At 36.7% G+C, this 16,223-nt stretch overlaps 3 protein-coding genes across 3 annotated transcripts in view; 2 read left to right on the top strand and 1 right to left on the bottom strand.

Moving 5' to 3' along the window:
• The window catches only part of galnt18a (UDP-N-acetyl-alpha-D-galactosamine:polypeptide N-acetylgalactosaminyltransferase 18a), a 37,000-nt gene extending 31,864 nt beyond the window's left edge, over nucleotides 1–5,136 (top strand). Inside the window, exons 10-11 of the mRNA XM_079450731.1 lie at nucleotides 1,428–1,592; nucleotides 4,376–5,136. Of these exons, the coding sequence (XP_079306857.1) occupies nucleotides 1,428–1,592; nucleotides 4,376–4,522 (312 nt within the window). The 3' untranslated portion in view covers nucleotides 4,523–5,136. The remainder of the gene's footprint in view (nucleotides 1–1,427; nucleotides 1,593–4,375) is intronic.
• A 4,605-nt stretch (nucleotides 5,137–9,741) lies between these two features.
• LOC306890785 (phosphatidylinositol N-acetylglucosaminyltransferase subunit Y) lies at nucleotides 9,742–10,235 on the top strand. Its single transcript, XM_079450752.1, has one exon. The coding sequence runs from the start codon at nucleotides 9,894–9,896 to the stop codon at nucleotides 10,107–10,109; it is 216 nt and encodes a 71-aa protein (XP_079306878.1). The 5' UTR covers nucleotides 9,742–9,893; the 3' UTR covers nucleotides 10,110–10,235.
• On the bottom strand, nucleotides 10,225–12,153 carry LOC306890784 (uncharacterized protein). The gene is made up of 2 exons (XM_079450751.1): nucleotides 12,088–12,153; nucleotides 10,225–11,538 (listed from the first exon to the last, which is right to left on the bottom strand). Exon 2 carries the CDS (start codon nucleotides 11,531–11,533, stop codon nucleotides 10,388–10,390), a length of 1,146 nt encoding a protein of 381 aa, XP_079306877.1. The 5' UTR covers nucleotides 11,534–11,538; nucleotides 12,088–12,153; the 3' UTR covers nucleotides 10,225–10,387.
• Between the last annotated feature and the right edge of the window lie 4,070 nt (nucleotides 12,154–16,223).

The following is a 16,223-nucleotide window of genomic DNA, read 5'->3' as shown; positions in this document are numbered from 1 at the left end:
GGAACTTGGTGCCACAAAATGTGCATTAGTGATTCAAAACGAATGTTGAATACTTGTGGCTTTGCTAGTCCGAGATTTCCATTTGGCACATGCCATCAGTATCTGATGTTTTTTTAATTCAAGTAGATTCGCAAGCCAGAATAAATGGTGGGTTCTGCTTTTTCCATTTTTGCTTTAAAGCATTTGAAAACATAATATTTCTTCTTTGTGGTAAGATTAAAATAAATACATTCAAAACCATTGTATGTTGAAAATAGTATGCCTAAAGTGCCAGTATGTTTGATTATATTATGTGGGCTTTTAAAGTACCTATTTGTACATACTTTTTGGGCTAATATTACCCACAACCTCTTGCACAACCTAAGGGAAGTTTGTGATGGTTGTTGTCTTTTACCTTACAAGTCTGAGACACTGCAGTTTTTGTGCATGGACCAGTTTGCACATTTTTATGATGTATTAAAAATGTTATGCAATGAAATTAGCTGAATGGAAGCACTTGAGCAGGAAAGCAAACACTATGCCAGAGGTATCGAGTCAACTTTATGAAGCCATCTTATAAAAAAAATTAAGAGAGCACTCCAGTTCTGTTTTAAATCTGCATTTCTGCATGCATTGTTTCAAGCTACAGTGTGTTGAAACAAACCTCATGAATAACACAACAGCAATGTAAAAGACTAAGAGAATCCAAAGATGCGAAAAATCTGGTTTATTCCATCGTATATTCATTTTTTTAACCGATCCAAAAATCCAAGTGAAAATGTTAGAATTGTGTTGTTTAAAGATGAATATGAACTTGTTTTCATTTGCAGTATTCAAGATCTGCAAACAATGCATCTTTTTTGTTATTTTGACCAGTTTGTCCCGTTTACTGCAGATAAGTGCTAATAATACAGAAACACTCTTTTGGAATTTGGGGGAATGAAAGAAAAATGTATTTTACGTAAACTCAGTACATAATAATAATAAAATCACAAATGCGTAAAATAATCTGGGAGTGGTCTCTTATTTTTTTTACGGGCGTATGTCACAAAACCGGCAGACTTTTATTACACACTCAAAAGCGTGCACTTTCCCATCACCGGCTTAAAAATGCATAATAAGAGTATGCAAAATGCCCTGATTTGCAGGGGTGGGTATAAAATCAGAAAATGAGAGTCATTCAATAAAGTTATTCCTCTCTCTTGAGCACTATTAAGATGCAACTCTAGCTGTCATTACAATGGGATTTGGAGCTGAGCCACAAAGTCTTCACAAGAAAGGCTCAATTTCCCCTACATGAATAATTCATTTTATTGCTTAATGCAGAGCTGTCTAATATATACAGCGGCCATCAGAAACAATCGGTCACAATATAAGATCAGTGAATCGTTTTTGGAATACTAGTTTGAATATATTAAAGATACGTGTCTCACCTTATGTCATTGCAGAATGTGTACTACACAAGCTCTCAGCAGTTCCATGTTGGAGGCTTGAGTCCAACAATCGATGATGATGACAACAAGTGCCTGGTGGACGTGAACGGCCGACCGCGATTGCTGGAATGCAGCTACGCCAACAACAAGCATATGAAGCTCACCTGGCTCTTCACTCAGGTATACACACAATCTAAGACAGGGAAGTTGTGTTGAAAGCGAAGTCAGAGTTTAAGGAAGTTAAATCATTGTTTGGAAAATCCCGTTTTTGTTTTATATGTCACGCAAAAAAGAATATATTTTAGAGAAATGTTGTTTGGTCACGAACATTCTTCAAAATATCTTTTTTTGTGTTCTGCAGAAAAATGAAAGTCACACCGGTTTGAATTGACATGAGGGTGGAAACTATTTTCATTTTCATTTTTGGGAGAACTGTCCCGTTAGCCTGAATAAGTGTTTTGAAGTGCATTTGTTAATACAGTTTTGGACATATGCCTCCATTTCACACATTTGTCCGTTTTTTTATCTGGTTTATTTTCGTACAGAAGTGTCACAAAAAGCTTCGCCATTGTGGGCCATTATATTCCCAACTACACACGGCATCAATAAGCACAGACGCCGACATCCTTCATCGTACAGCTCAATTAAAGTCAATGTCAGAATCTCTCATTCTCCCCCCACAAGTTCTAAAGTCATTTAAGTAGTTTAAAACGTTAGAACTGTGTCTTCAGCCAGAAGTGAACCTGGAGTTGACGTTTTCCGCCTAACTAAATCAAATGTGTGAGTCTTGAAAAGCTCTGCTAATTGAATTCAAGCCCCGTTCTGAATTGTGTCATCCACGTAATGTATGCATCTCCATTAAAAGAAGAATGATTAATATTTAGTATGTCAAGGCGGTCTAAAGGGTTTTGCTGAACGGTGAGGGAAATGTCACAGTGGGTTATAAGAAAAGGGTAACGCTGGGACCCCCCCACCCTCCGGGAAAGATGTCGAAACAGATGAACAAACACGTGCCATCATGCACGGTGTAACAGTACGAGCGATATCAATTCTCACATGGTCCCTCGGGATGTCATTTTATAGCTTGCATGAGCTCGATGGGATAAAGGGTTTATGGCGGATGCCTTTCCCCAGAGTTTCTTCAAATGGAATCGGGTGCAGGGAAAAGTGGCCAAATCCATTGTGGCCTTTTAGATGCAATGATTAATTGATAACAAAACTTGTGAAATAGTGAAACCGCTTTTGACTCAGAAGTGAGCATCAGAAACGCCTTTAATTAAGTCTTTATCCACTCGCATTGTCCTAGTGCCAGTATGGTGCTCCATCTGTAACCAGGATACCGCTTGGCACCACATGAATAAATACAGTAGATCATTTAGTTGCTGTATTATTTGAGATCATCCGGGACCCCATTCTCTCTGTGCAGAAACTGGGATATAAATATTTCATGGTGCCTGATGTTAACTAGAACGTCATTGTAGCAGATGCAGTGGTCGGTGACACCCGTTAAATGATGTGTTCAAAGATTGGTTGGATTTGATAACAGGGATCTGCGTTATAACATGACCATGAAAGCTGACGTGGAGTCATACTGTGTAAAAAATATGCATTTACAGTACTTATAGTTATGTCAGTTACACATGGTTTGGATGAACTGGAGTGAAAAGTTTGGTTAAAGGGATAGTTGATCCCACAATGAAAATTCTGGCATCATTTACTCACCCTCATGTAATTTCAAACCTGTATCTCTTTCTTTTCTCTGCAGATCACAAAAGAAGATATTTTGCATAACTTTGGAAACAGAACGTTGGTCCCCATTGCATTGGTTTTGTGTCCATACAATAGAAGTAAACCAGCGGTTTTGTTTACCAGCATTCTTCAGCATTTTTTGTGTTTTGCAGTAGAAAGAAAGTCTGAGGTGATCTATCCCTTTAACCTGTCAATGTTACTCTCTCATGTAATTTCAACCCTGTATGACTTTCTTTCCTCTGCAGAACACAACAGAAGATATTTTAAAGAACGTTGGTATCCAAACCATATTGGCACCCATTGGCCACCCATTGTATGGACACAAAACCACTGAGACATGTCTTAAAATATCTTATTTTGAGTCCTACAGAACAAAGAGTCATATACAGGTTTTTAACCATGCAAGAGTAAATAGATGGAGCCTTAAGGCTTCAGAAGCATTACTTTCCTTTTGACACTGTTTTTAATTGTGCTGCGGGCTTGGAGGTTGAAATGGTCTATTTAAGTGATCTCTCCAAGGACGCATACTGTATTTACAGTGTTAACTTCAAGCGGTGTAATTCTCAAGGTTTGCAGCTTTGATTGCTGATAGACAAGTTTTTATTAGTGTGCTATTGAAAAAAGTACATTTATATGAGAGCTACATTTATGTCTTTAAATAATTGAGGTTTGGATAGAGGTGTCTGATAAATCCCTGAATGTTAAATGTGCAGTATATGACATTTTGCGGCATCTAGAGGTGAGGTTGTAAATTGCAACCAACGGCTCACTCCACACCTCCCTTTAGAAGCACTGCGGTGACTGACACAGAACAAAGATGTTGTCACGTTTTCGTTTCTTTGCCGGAGGAGATAACGTATTTACAAAACGCACTCTGTAGAGCAGTTTGTCCGTTTCGGGCTACTGTAGAAACAACATGGTGAATTCCATGTAAGCGGACCCGCAGTGTGTGTATATAGAAATTGCTCATTCTAAGGTAATAAAAACATAACGCTTTATTATGAAAGGTTTTTATACACGTGTGAACACAAAGTTGGTTTATTATTTTGCATTTCTGTAAATAGATCCTCTAACAATTACACACAGGACCTTAAATAGCCATAACCTAACACAGTAACATGTCGTAACATCATTCAATTTGGGAATTATTTAAACTGATGAATCAACTTTTTTTTGCTGTACAATAATGCATTTTATTTTCCTTTTTCTTCCAGAGAGGCTCCATTCAGAACAGACAGTCCAAGCGTTGCCTGGAGCTGGTGGAGAGTACAGAAGTGGAGCACGGTCACCAGCTGGCTCTTCAGATGTGCAGTAGTCAGAAATGGACTATTACCAACATATTGCCTGGCAAAGCTTTATAAAAGACTGAAGTTACCACTGGATTTACATAGAACTGAGAAATGTCAATTTATTTACATGGATGTTTAATGAGATAAAGGACACAATTTTTTTTACTCTGGTGTTTAACACTGGACACACCTTGATGTCATCTTATCTACTGATTATTTATTTTTCATTTTAGTGTTTGGAGATGGTGTTACTTGAATATACAGTAAATGAATGCAGATGTTCAGCTGTGTGGGTTAGGGCTGCATGGCTCCAGTATATTTAAGCACTTTTATTTATTTCGCTACTGTGTAGCACAAATGTCAAACTTTTTTTCTACTCGTCTCAGGTTTGTGAATGATGGTTGTGATATTCTATGGGACAAAAATAGATGATATTTTGTAAATGTAAATAGTCTTTCTAAAAATACGAAAGAAAACATTTAGCGTCTTTCTTTTAATTTCACATCTGACAAACCACTCTTTGGAAAAAAAGGTTAAAGCAGCTAAAGTAGGGTGAAGTGGTTTTCTTCTGCCTAGGGGATTTTCAACTAAAACTCGTTGTGATAGAAACAAAAAAGAACTGTTTGATACTTTATTACTTTTCACCAGCATAGATTCAATGGTATTAAAATCGAATTTATGCTCAGGCAGGTATCTGTATTCATCCAAGGAGAGTTCTGGCAGATTCATTTATAGCTCACACAAAGTAATTTCTGCTTTAGGGCTTTTCCCCCCGTTTTTGTCATCTCTTAGACGGTAAAGCCGTCACTTTAATTCAAGTAGGCAAATCTTACCAGAACTCTTAGGCTGCAAATCTCACAGAGAGCACAATCCTGTAACCATGATGAACATTTGAATGTGTCGTTCTTTGTGAGATGGTTTACTGGATTTTATACAGAAAAGAGAAAAGATTAGACCGCCAACGGACAAAATTCTTGCTTTTGGTAAACAATATTCCAAAGTTGGATGCTCATGATAATGGCACGATGATACATTTAAAGCTCATTTTCAATTCACTTGCATTGTTTATTTAAATAATGTCCATCTCAATTTTATCTTGGCAATTTTAGTAAGGAATTAGGACATTTGTCAGGACATCATATACTGTATTCCTTTTTATTAATCTAAACCACACTGAGACTGACATCATAGTCAAGCATAAAACCAATTTTTCACGTTCCTTCTATTTACTCCACATAGACCCATGATAAGTCTTTCCAATAGAGGTGACAAAACAGTTATTTTACCTTGACAGGAAAAATGAATATAACTAACATAGAAGCTATTTATTTTACAAGTTCCTCTACCTGGAGATGCAAGAAAAAATGAATGAATCAAGTATGGTACTGTTCAAGGTTAGATTTTTTTGTTTTTTATTTAAACTGCTTTTAAAACCTACTGAATAACAAAAAATCTGGAGCAAAGGTAAAATGTATATCACAAGGAGTAATACTAAAAAGAAAAATATTTGGTCATCATTTACTCTTATTTGCTTCAATCCCTTTAAGGAACAAGAATGATAAAATAGGAATAGAAATAGAAATAGAACACCCATGAGAATTACAAGGCGGCAATGACATCATCTAGGACAGGGTTGGGAAAGAATAAAATACATCTGTATTGGAAACAGTTGACGTGTATAACCCTTCACAATACCTCCACATCCACTGATGGATTATTTGAGTCACGGTATAAGTATAAATTGTCCAGGGCCCACAACAAGAAATACTGATGTGGTGCACAATTCTCAGCAGAAATGTTCCTGTTTCACTGTGTAAGTATTATAATGATCCAGTGAGAATCTAGGAGCATCTCAGAAGGGTATCAGCCCTGAAAAGTGTCGGGTTAGCACTTCTGAACCTCTTAATCCCACAGGGTAATACGATTAAATGAATGAACATCCCATGAGAACATACTGAGTGTCTTTATCTATAACTATAGTTCTGCTGTATGGAAATGAAGCACTGTGTGAGCAAGCAATTGTGGATACAAAGAATATTAGATTTTTCTCAACATGACGAAAAGAAATCGTTTTTGGTAATTACAGAATTTAGCCACCATTAGGTAAAAATTGGGGCAAACATTATTAAAATATTTATTTTATTCTCTTTGAAAAATGTGTGTGGCTTCCAGACATTTACAACTAATATAAAGTAATATAATGACACAATGGCAACGAATATAGACAGAAATAGGGGCAGCGAGCTTCAATATAATCTTATGGACGCAAAGTTTAATTTCCATCTGGTTTGAGCTGGTGCTGGTCTGTTCAGACATTTCAGGAAGTTTGTTTTTTGTTTTTCTTACTACAGGCATCCCCCTCTGAGTATGGAGGTATTACTGAAACGAAAAACAAAAGAAATAATCACGCAACAACCACAACAATATGTTGCTCAATGGTGCAGGTGTCACTTTTTGTGAAAACACTCCATGTTATCCACTAAGCAGGAACATGTTAAATGTTTCATATGAAGTCAGAAAAGCTTTACCGAAGGCAAGACCCCTTAGCCAGATCTACCTGTACCCATCAGGTTCTTCATTTCTGCAATCTTTTGCATTTAACATAACCCAAACAAAGATTAAATGTTTTTTATGTAAACCAGTGTGTGGCAAAATGTGTTTGTCAAATGAGAGGTTGATAAAATTATTGATTAAGCGTATGAACTGAAGAGCAGATATTATGCAAGCAAGTCTTATTCCATGTATTTATTTGATGGATAAAGTAAAGCAGTGAAACGCTTTGTGTCTCCAGACAGAATTGGTCTACTTTTGTAAGTCCCAGACAGAAAAGCAAACAGCTTTAGAAGAACAACAGAGCAGAATAGTGAGATTTCACATAGCAAAACCAATTGATTCTTCAAAAGTCGTGGTCCAGCCATGAGACTTGAAAGTCCTGTCTTTGGTCTGAAGCGGGTCTATTGAGAGCTGCTCCAGACCATCCTCACAGTTCTTACTCTTCTTCACAGAGATGATCTCAGACAGTAGAAAGGTAAATTTGGCAAAGAATTTGGCAGTGTGCCCAATTCATGATTGAGTGTTCCACATTTTACTAGAGACATCTAGTGGGGATATAAAAATCTTTGCAGGGTCTTCTGTTGGCTTTTCTCTTTTGTATTACGGAAGGCAAGAGCACCACACACTGGTTCCAAGATATTCCTTTCCATGGTAAACGTTTATTTAAATGTGTTTTAAACTCATTATTTAAATAGGTTTTTTATTATATAACATATTTAGTATATATAACGTGTTATTGTTTAAGATAATATTTGTTTTCAATTTGAATTAAGGTTAAAAACTCATTATTTAAATGCGTTTGAAACTTATTATTTAAATAGGTTTTTTATTATATAACATATTTAGTATATATAACATGTTCTTGTTTAAGATAATATCTGTTTTCAATTTGAATTAAGGTTAAAAACTCATTATTTAAATGCGTTTAAAACTCATTATTTAAATAGGTTTTTTATTATATAACATATTTAGTATATATAACATGTTATTGTTTAAGATAATATCTGTTTTCAATTTGAATTAAGGTTAAAACTCATTATTTAAATAGTTTTTTATTATATAACATATTTAGTAATAGTATATATAACATGTCATTCATAGGCGGAGTTTGACATTCGAGCCAGGGGGGGCAAAAAAAAAAATCATTGTAGCAGCTGGGACCTGGGCTATCAATTGGGGAACACAGCACTAACACATATGGACACAACAAACATGCTAAATAAACACATATATTTATTTTTAACCCAAAGAAGAAGAAAAAACAGTACAACAATACAATCATTCTTTTAGTAAACAGGTAAGCCACTTGACTTTGCATCGCATCTTCGGACACAATTGGGATCAACACAATAAAATGCGGACCACTTTTGTTAAAATATTATCTTCAACCAAAACGAAAAGATTTTTAAAGTTTTTCTTTCCTTTTTTCAAAACACATTGTGGCAATGAGAGCGATTAAAAAACAAGTTATATTTCGCATTTTGTTGTACTTCATGAAACATTTAAAACATTTTGAGACAAGGGGAAAAAATAAAAAATACGCCATGTGAGAGGCTACAGTATGCATAGATACAAAATCTCCTTATGTCCATATTTTTGTCCATAGCTAGCTGAGAATCGCTGGACTTACGTTACTTGTCACATGACCCAGAGCCCTGAATTTTTTTTTTACTAAAGGAGTATATGAAATCAGATGTATTACCTACCACCATTTAGTTGTTTTGTTTTATTTAAGATATTTATAATATATAATTTTTTAAAGAATGCAATTATTTTTTTTGTTGAAACAATGCAATTACCCGTTTCAGCCGCCAGGGGGGGCAATGCTCCCCCTGCCCCCCCGCAAACTCCGCGCATGATGTCATTGTTTAAGATCATATTTGTTTTCAATTTGAATTAACGTTAAAACTCATTATTTAAATAGTGTTTTATTACATAACATATTTAGTATATATAACATGTTATTGTTTAAGATCATATTTGTTTTCAATTTGAATTAAGGTAAAAACTCATTATTTAAATGCGTTTCTCCGGCGCTGCTCGGACGAATCCGCGTATTGTATGACATTAAAAGTATCGCGAGAAGACCTTTGAGCGGAACCTTTCAACAAGGAACACAAGCGCAGGGAACATATTTACAGACGCTCCGCTTTTGACATTTCCGGCGCATTGTTGACATCAACCGAACGGGAAACAAGTTTATTTTTCCCTTATAAACATTATTCGGATATGTCTCAGCATGCATTAAGAAGACTCATAACTGGGGTTTTTAACGTGCAGCGATCTGAAACGTACCGCTCGGCCTTGCGTGTGGGAAGCTGCGTGAAGATAAACAAGAGGTGTCGGTCTGATGAAGTGAAGGGCAGTGAGAGCGGTCAGGAGTTTGATTTGTCCATTCTTGAGTTTCTTGTTTGTCCACTGTCCAAAAAACCATTGAGGTATAATTGTCTTTTAAATCTGTTATTTAATATAATAATTTAAATGTAATAGTTATGATGAAATATTTAGTTGAGCTGGTGTTATATACAATCTTACAAATATTTACCAACTAAGGTAGTTATAGTTACTGCAATAATATACAAATAATGATGTCAGCACCCAAAATAAAATGTGAATGTTTTGAATTCCCCATATTAATTGTGGTTTTACTATTGTTGTACTCATAACTACTTTATGTGTTTTACTTATATGTAAATTATTTCTCTTTTTTCAAGTTACGACGAAAAGAGTAATGAACTAATAAATGAGGAGCTTGGCATCGCGTATCCCATCATTGATGGCATTCCTAACATGATCCCACAAGATGCTCGCATGATCCAGAAGACAGAAACCACTAAGAACCCATCTGAATCTTAAGAACTTTAATAAATTCAGTGAATCTACTGCCACAATGTTTTTCTCCTTATCCACAGTGACTGTTCTCGTGCCACTAATATCCCTGACTGGACTGTTTTATTCAGCTAGTGTGGATGAAAACTTCCCTCAGGGCTGCACGAGTACAAACAGCTTGTGCTTCTATAGTCTGCTGTTGCCTGTAACAATTCCTGTGTATGTTTTCTTTCACCTATGGAAGTGGATGGGAATCAAACTGTTCAGACACAATTAGATCGTATCATTAATTAAAAAACATGGAGACTGGTATATCCTCACAACATAGACTATTTTAATCTGTTATTGTGAACAATGGTTGTAAACATACACGTTTTGCGCTCAAAAATATTAAAGGTACACCACAAAATGTTTATTTAGAACATGTAACAGCAATTTAACATAAAAAAACTATACATAAAAAAACTATACTATTAAACAAACTGTGTCTTTGTCTTAATATGCTCAGAACTGGGCTGTGTTTAATTGGAACGTAATGGTGAATTACATTAGATGTTACTTCTTCGCTTTTTTCTCGGTGCTTTCTGTCAGCTTCATCAGGGGGCATGCAGGCTTTGGTGAATCATAACCCTTCACCTTAAAAAAGAAAGACTCGTTTAAGCGAGTCTGAATGACTTTAAGTTGGGACAATTCACCTTTGGTCTTGGGAACCATGTCGCCATCCTCACTTGATGTGTCTGACATCTTTAATTTAGGTTGACCGATACAATCTGCCACAGGATGCTTTGCTGGTAGATATGCCCGCTGTACTTGTCTTGCTCTTTTGGGCAGTCTCAGGTCCATGGGTTCCTCGGCGCACGTGGAGATTTTGTGCTGCTGCTGAAATCTGAGGCAGTTGGCAACTTCTGGGAAGGTAAAGAAGTTTTCGGTTTGAGTAGCTGCGTCAGCCGTCATCCCACATGAATGTTCTTCTTGCACAGATACAATGGTGACGTCATTGCCGCTTGCACTGCTGGAAAGATTCAGGTATGGCTCAGAGAATGATTTCTGTGTGATGAATAAATCTTGGCTGCTCATTTCTTCGGCTGGAGTTTGAGATTCCAAGCTGCTTTCTCCTAGAAGCTGCTTCCCCTGAGTCAAGTTTCCAGAGTAAATAGCTCTCGGCAAGGATATCGCAGAATTGTAAGCATTTCTATTGGTAAAGGGTTTAACGTGTGTGTTTGCAGCTTGGCTTGGTTTAGATGGCAAATTAAAAACGACTCGCTTTTTACTTTTGTTGTTCTCCACCTCTTTTACTCTGTTCAGACACCCGCTCTTGCTTGAATGTTTTGGTGCCGGGTCTGGAGAGATACAGATTACGGGGTGGATATGATGTGAGGATCCGGTGTGAGTGCTGCTCGACTGTTTGAGCTGGTATTCAGATTTTGGGGTCCTGATGCGGGGTAGCCGCGGGAAGTCTTCCACCGGTTTGACAATATTTTTCTTCGACTTTTTTCTTTTTTTACAGTCATGCATTTGTGTAAAGGAAACGGTGTCATGGCAGCCATCGTGCAACAAGATGTCAGCTGCACGCTTGTTTTTCCTCTTGTCTTTCCTCTCTTTTTTCGGTTTCTTGGATTTCTTCTTATTTTTGTGGATCGGGGATGCTTCAAAAACACTGTCAACGTCAGGAGCAATTTCCTCCACAGCAAATGAAGCCATTTCTCCTATAAAAACAATAATATAGCACAAAGGTCATGTGACACGTGTATAAGTGGTTTTAAACATATTGCTGAACTTACAAATTATGTTGAGGCTTAATACCCCAAGTATGAAAGTTTCTGTCTCATGTAAAGTGTCATTTTTAACATTAATTTTGCAATGTGCATGCACCTCTTGATTTAATACATTACATATTGCAGTTTATAGAATAAGACTTTATCGACAATGTCGTTTAGTAACAACTTTTCTCCCAACTGAGATTTTAGCGGGTCACCTTTTCTGTCAGACAGATGGACATTTAAAAAACAGACGCATAAAGAAATTCAATTCTCAGACGTTAGTCGATAACAAATGTTGCGAAACACTTTTTAATTGTTACAGAGTAACACTACGTTCACTGCGACACATAACGTTACTGCGCAATATTTGTTAGCAGTTCACTTATTCAACTAAGGACGACACTGCATACTACACATACTCTGTTAAGTTAAACATATTGAATGTACTAAATGTTATAGTGGTAGTCAGACAGGAGGATGATGTCATTTCCTTACCTGTTACATCAAAATAACATAACACAACCCGATACTTTTCCGCCAATTATGACTTGGAAACTCGCCACTGCGCATGCTCGCTAACGACTAGAGCGCGCGCACAAAATCACGCGCCAGACTCGTTTTGAACGCGAATTTTCGGTCACGCGTGACAGTAAATGTTGCGTTATATTTGATTGTATTGTGATAGACGACTTGTAAACTCTTGCCTCTGGTGTGGAGAGAAAAGATGCCATTTCTCAACTATCCCCGTTGCTACGACGACGAGCAAGTTTTAGGTGACCTTTTAGTCCATTCAGTCTACGTCGGATCTGTCGTATTCAACGGCCCTGGTCTCGGCTATCCCCGTTGCTATGACGACGAGCAAGTTTTAGGTGACCTTTTAGCCTTTCGGTCCATTCAGTCTACGTCGGCTCGGTGTGCGTCATGCGGCCGTTTTCGCTATGGGTGAAATCCTTTTCTGGAAAAGTGTTTTTATCTTCTTGCTTTGAAAAGGCTACCCCACGCGTCAGCAAACAGCTGCAACTATCGTGATTCTTGCAGCTTTTCTTTTATAACAGTTTTATCGGAGTATTAAATGGGACCTTGCCTTCGTCATGTGTTAGTCATGTCTTTTCAGGCCATTAAGTTTCTTTGAGAGTTGAGGATGGAAACTCAAAATGGTAACTGCATATTCACATAAGGATATGTGGTTTAGATCTGCTCAAAAGCCGTACAAGATGCATTTATCTAAAGTGTCTTTTTTGACTGCATAACCTAAATTTAATCTGTGTCTTCCATCTACAGTTCGTTTATTGAACTGCAGAGCACATGGTGTAGTATTTTATATTTGCACATTGAATACTTTTTTATCATACATCTTGTATGATAAAGTATTAATACGTAAGTGTATAATTTTTTGTACACCGCTGATATTTTGATTTTTTATTATACTTTTAAACATATATGGTAATATAGTTTTCTTTTGAAGCAAATGTGTGTTGCATTGTTGGGGTCTTTACAAGTGTTTACATTTGTGTGACCAATACCTTTGCTCTACTTAAAAATGTTTTGGCTTTGGTGCATGCACATTAGTGACACATACCTAGTCTGGCCAGGTTGGTAGAATACTATTTCGTGGGACTTTCATGTAAACAGAGATTAAATTATTCACGGGGTGTCAGTAGGCAATAAAGTCTAGAAATAAATAAATAATAATAAAAACTCTTCATGTTCCAATTTCTTTGCATGCAAACACTCCCTTTATTTGACTAAAATAATTCAGCCTTACTTGTCAACAGATTTAACATCTATTTTGGTTGTCAGATGTTGTATTCAGGTCAGCTCATGTAATAAACAATTTATTACTCAATAAACCTTGAGTAAACCTGAGAATAAATCTAAAAATAGCAACAGTGTTGCACCTAATATAGATTCAATGCACAGAGTCACTATATATAAGGACCTGCGTGGCTTTTTTCACCTGTGACATGATTGCATTGGGTGTCCTAAGGTGATTTGATATTCTGCCCCTGAATTCTCGTGAATAATCATTGTAGTGGTAACACAAACTGCTAATTCCATAGCTGGAATTGATAAACCATGAGGTAATGAGAACTACGCTTTGGCGGTTGAAAGATCCCCCTACCTGCCCCCAAAGGGTCTAAATTCTGCTTAGGATTGTCAAGACTGTGTTAGGGATCTCATGCAAGGGTCAAAGGTCTATTTGCTCGGTGGGTGTCATCTAAACAGCCCATGCCCACTTCAGCCCATAACAGTACCGCAAGGGACCACGATGGGGTCAACCATCTAACACATGGGCCTAGTAGGGCCATAAATCTTTTGAATCTGGTATGTAAACAACTCTAATTGCTTGCCACCTGTGAAGTTTGTTTTACAGAATGCCAGAGAATGAAACAGTATGCTCATCAACAGGTGCAAAGCACAAGCTCATTCTGTTCGAAGGAACATCTCCAGAATAAGCGGTATTGGATACTGCTTACGTGCACTTTATTCCATTAAAACTTGGATATTGGGTGACGGTGCTTGTTCCGTCTTGTTCTTTCTAATTTATAGGCCGGTTGGTTGCATATTCACTCATATGTCATCAGACTGCCTGTTCCCTGTCGTCATACCCCCATTTTTTCTCTGGTCAGAAGCCATAGGCATGCTCATACCTTGGAGAGAAACCCTAACCACACCATGAGGGAAGATCTATGGGTCAGACCTACTCAAACACACTCTCTGTGTCATGACATAGCCATTCCTAGTCTACTTTTAGAAAACTTCGCTCATACTTACCTAATCTGTCATTCAGTGTCCATAAAACTAGGACAGGGCCCTCCGCCTTTCCGGGTGCCCCTTTGGACACCTGTGACTGGAACTGGTTCTTTGGCTCACCACCTGATGGAGAAAACATGTAGCGGTTATCATTTATTTACAATCAGTGCTCTTATGTTGTTTTTTTGTGAAGTGACATGGAAAAAAAGCCTTTTATGACGAAGATCCAATTAAAAAAATGATATTCTCTTTAAATTACAATCTTGTTTTAGCATTTTTAGAGGTTATAAAATGGGTTATTCATTAAAACTAATCCTTATATTTGAGCTCTTTTTAAATGAATTCATAGGTCATATAGAAAAAAATCTAATCTAAACACAAAAACTATACATGTTATTAAAATAAATAAGGAAGCAGTGGACACTAAGCTAAATCTGTAACACAGAATTGATGATGATATTTCATCACCAAAATACTTATGTCAGTATATGCTAACATTTAATAACAAACATGTATCCTAGGCCTAGAACTTTTATATAAGTGAATTAGTCTGTTATTTATAAGATGAAGCACTGAAACTCTTGTTATTTTTTAAATTGCGAATTGAATCATAACTTTTACAAGGTATTGTATCTATTTATTTGTGTGTAAAAATGGATCTAAATAAAGTTCAGATGTTCATTCTCACATGCCAGGAATTCAAGTTGGTGAGGGGTGAATTATTGGTTGTGTAGAGGTTTTGTCACGAGCATGCTTCATCGTGGGAACGGATGACATCATCACATATAGCCTAATGAAAGCGGCTCATCAATGGGCAGAGTGCTATAAAAGCAACCCAGAGACACTAACTCTTATGTGAACGGATTTACCAACACCTGCAAGTGAAACACCTCTCCCGTTATTCAATATCAACAGTGGTGAGTTGAGCATAGAGTTTAATCAAATGTGTTATTATTTCAACATGTTCCTTTTTAGTGTTATCGACTTTATCATATTTTATATAATTTCGTCATTGAATTTAATATTTTGTCATTTGATATTCAAACTACACCCGTTTGTATTCCTGTTCATATTGAATAAATGCATGTCTGTTTATTTTACAGCTTCACAAAATGGTTTCAGTCAATCTTGGACTAGTGGAGAGAATTGCTGTATTTCTTTCTATCTGTTTATTATTATATTTTACAAATGCGGAGAGCAAGCCGTTAAGGTTAGTATTGTAATGACCAATTCAACGATACATGATCAAATGTAAAATAAAAATGATAAATGAAAAAAATAGGGGGGATTATTGGGATTATAATGTCATTTTTCTATTATACAAAAGCAAAAGGGCTATCAATGAAGTCCAACTCATGCACAATGTTGGTGTGCATAAACACGTGGAACGGAGGCAAGACTGGCTCCTGATGAAATTGCGAGAAATCCACACAGCCTCGGTCAAAAACACAGAGAAGATGGACCCGGAGCGCACACGACTCCCTCCAGAGATTTTTCACAAACTGGAGGAACTAAATTCAAGAGAAACAGAAGATATCATTCACGTTTTGGAAAAATTATTCGCTGCGTAAAAATGAATTTGAATGTCACACCTGTCGTAATTGGCGTATTTATCTTAACTGTTTCATCCATATTTATTTGTGTGTTTTATGAAATTATTTATTATTTTATGTATAGTTTTCTATTTCCCCCTTTGGCGGCATAGCCGTTTAGCCAATGCTCTAAGCTCTCCTATTTAGCCCGTTAGGCTATATAAAGGCTTTTGTAACAAGTTATAGAAATAGGACCAAATGTTTCTTAAGAGAAAAGTAGAAAAAGCTATTTTAATGAGTCTTACTTTTATGATGACAGTATGAAATAAACACAAAATCGTTTCA

This window comes from Barbatula barbatula (assembly GCF_947034865.1).
Source record: "Barbatula barbatula genome assembly, chromosome: 25".
Classification (NCBI taxonomy): Eukaryota; Metazoa; Chordata; class Actinopteri; order Cypriniformes; family Nemacheilidae; genus Barbatula; species Barbatula barbatula.
This window is presented reverse-complemented; position numbering and strand designations above follow the sequence as displayed.